This window comes from Micrasema longulum, unplaced genomic scaffold, assembly GCF_059751315.1.
Source record: "Micrasema longulum isolate JH-2025_06_02 unplaced genomic scaffold, ASM5975131v1 h1tg002561l, whole genome shotgun sequence".
In the NCBI taxonomy this organism is placed as follows: domain Eukaryota; kingdom Metazoa; phylum Arthropoda; class Insecta; order Trichoptera; family Brachycentridae; genus Micrasema; species Micrasema longulum.
The window spans coordinates 199,793-201,137 of record NW_028279699.1 but is presented as its reverse complement, the minus strand read 5'-3'; the positions used below and the strand labels follow the sequence as shown (position 1 = coordinate 201,137).

Genomic DNA, 1,345 nt, shown 5'->3' with positions numbered 1-1,345 from the left:
TGGCTCCGCGTAGGGAGTCGCTCCCCCCGTCTCAGGGTAGGTATATCGCCACCGAAAGCGTCCGCTTGCGACTGACGGACCCAATGGAGCTCAGCATTTTCTAGCTCCCCGGCCGTCAGTTCGCCAACTTCGCGGGCGCCGTCTCTTCGGCGGCTTTTTTTCACGAAGCGCAGTACCCACGCCGTTGTCCTTATCAAGCGATTCCACGACGAGAATCGCTGTGGCGCGGGTAGCGCCTCGCTGGTGGTTATCGCCAGTACCACTCGCTCTGCTTTCTTCTCCAGCATCGCATCGTCCGGAGTGGGCGTCATCTTCTTTTCTCGAGGCCATGATTCTTCTCCTTGCCGGAGGCAGTCTGGCCCCTGGAACCATACTCCTTCGAGGGACAGGTCAAGCGGGCGGCCATCTCTCGTACCGATGTCGGCGGGGTTGAGTTTTGTCGGCACCCACTTCCAGTCCGCGGCGTCGTGAGTTCGTCTATCTCACCTAGCCGATTGGCCACGAACGTTGAGTAGGCGCGCGGCTCCGACCGGATCCAGCACAGGACCGTTGTGGAGTCAGTCCAGTACACCACCTTTTCTATGGCGCACTGGGTTTCTCTCCTGATGGTGGCCGCCAGTCTGGCCGCCATGAGTGCGCCCTGTAGCTCAAGGCGCGGTATTGACATCACCTTTAACGGCGTCACTTTGCATTTACTGCTGATAAAGGTGGTCTTCTTGCCCTCGGTCGTGTTCTCCACGTAGTAAGCTACTGCGCAGATCGCCACTTCCGAGGCGTCGCTGAATAGATGTAGTTCTCGGCGGTTCCACCGACTTACTATGGCGCATCTGGGGATGGCGCAATTTAAATTTTCTAACTGTGCGATCCAATTTTGCCATCTAGTCTTATGATCTTCTCTTATCGTTTCGTCCCATCCGGTTTGAGCCCTCCATACATCCTGTAGGAGCATCTTAGAGCGGATGACGAGACATCCCAGGAATCCGACCGGGTCAAAAACTCGCATCACTGCACTCAACAGCTCCCTTTTAGTGGGCCAACTGTCGCTACCCTGGCCGAGTGGGTCGTCAAATTGATAAATAAACTCATCTGTGGCAGGTCTCCAAGTCACTCCCAGGACTCGTCCTGTGAATTCATTTGTAGCGCCGGCCGTCTCGTGCGCTTCCGTTAGGTATATCGGCGTGGCCGGCGCGGCGCGCGCTTCAGGCGGCACCGAACTGAGCACTTCACTCTTGTTGCTAGCCCAGTTCGTCAGTGTAAACCCGCCTCGGCGTAGGACTTCGGATACCTCCCGGACCATTTTCTCAGCAGCGCCGGCATCGTCCATGGCGTCCAAATAATCATCCAT

At 57.0% G+C, this 1,345-nt stretch overlaps 1 protein-coding gene across 1 annotated transcript; it reads right to left on the bottom strand.

Annotated features, from left to right (window-relative positions):
- Positions 1-307: 307 nt before the first annotated feature.
- Positions 308-1,345, bottom strand: LOC148271964 (uncharacterized). Its single transcript, XM_088240699.1, has one exon. It carries the CDS (start codon positions 1,343-1,345, stop codon positions 308-310), a length of 1,038 nt encoding a protein of 345 aa, XP_088096825.1.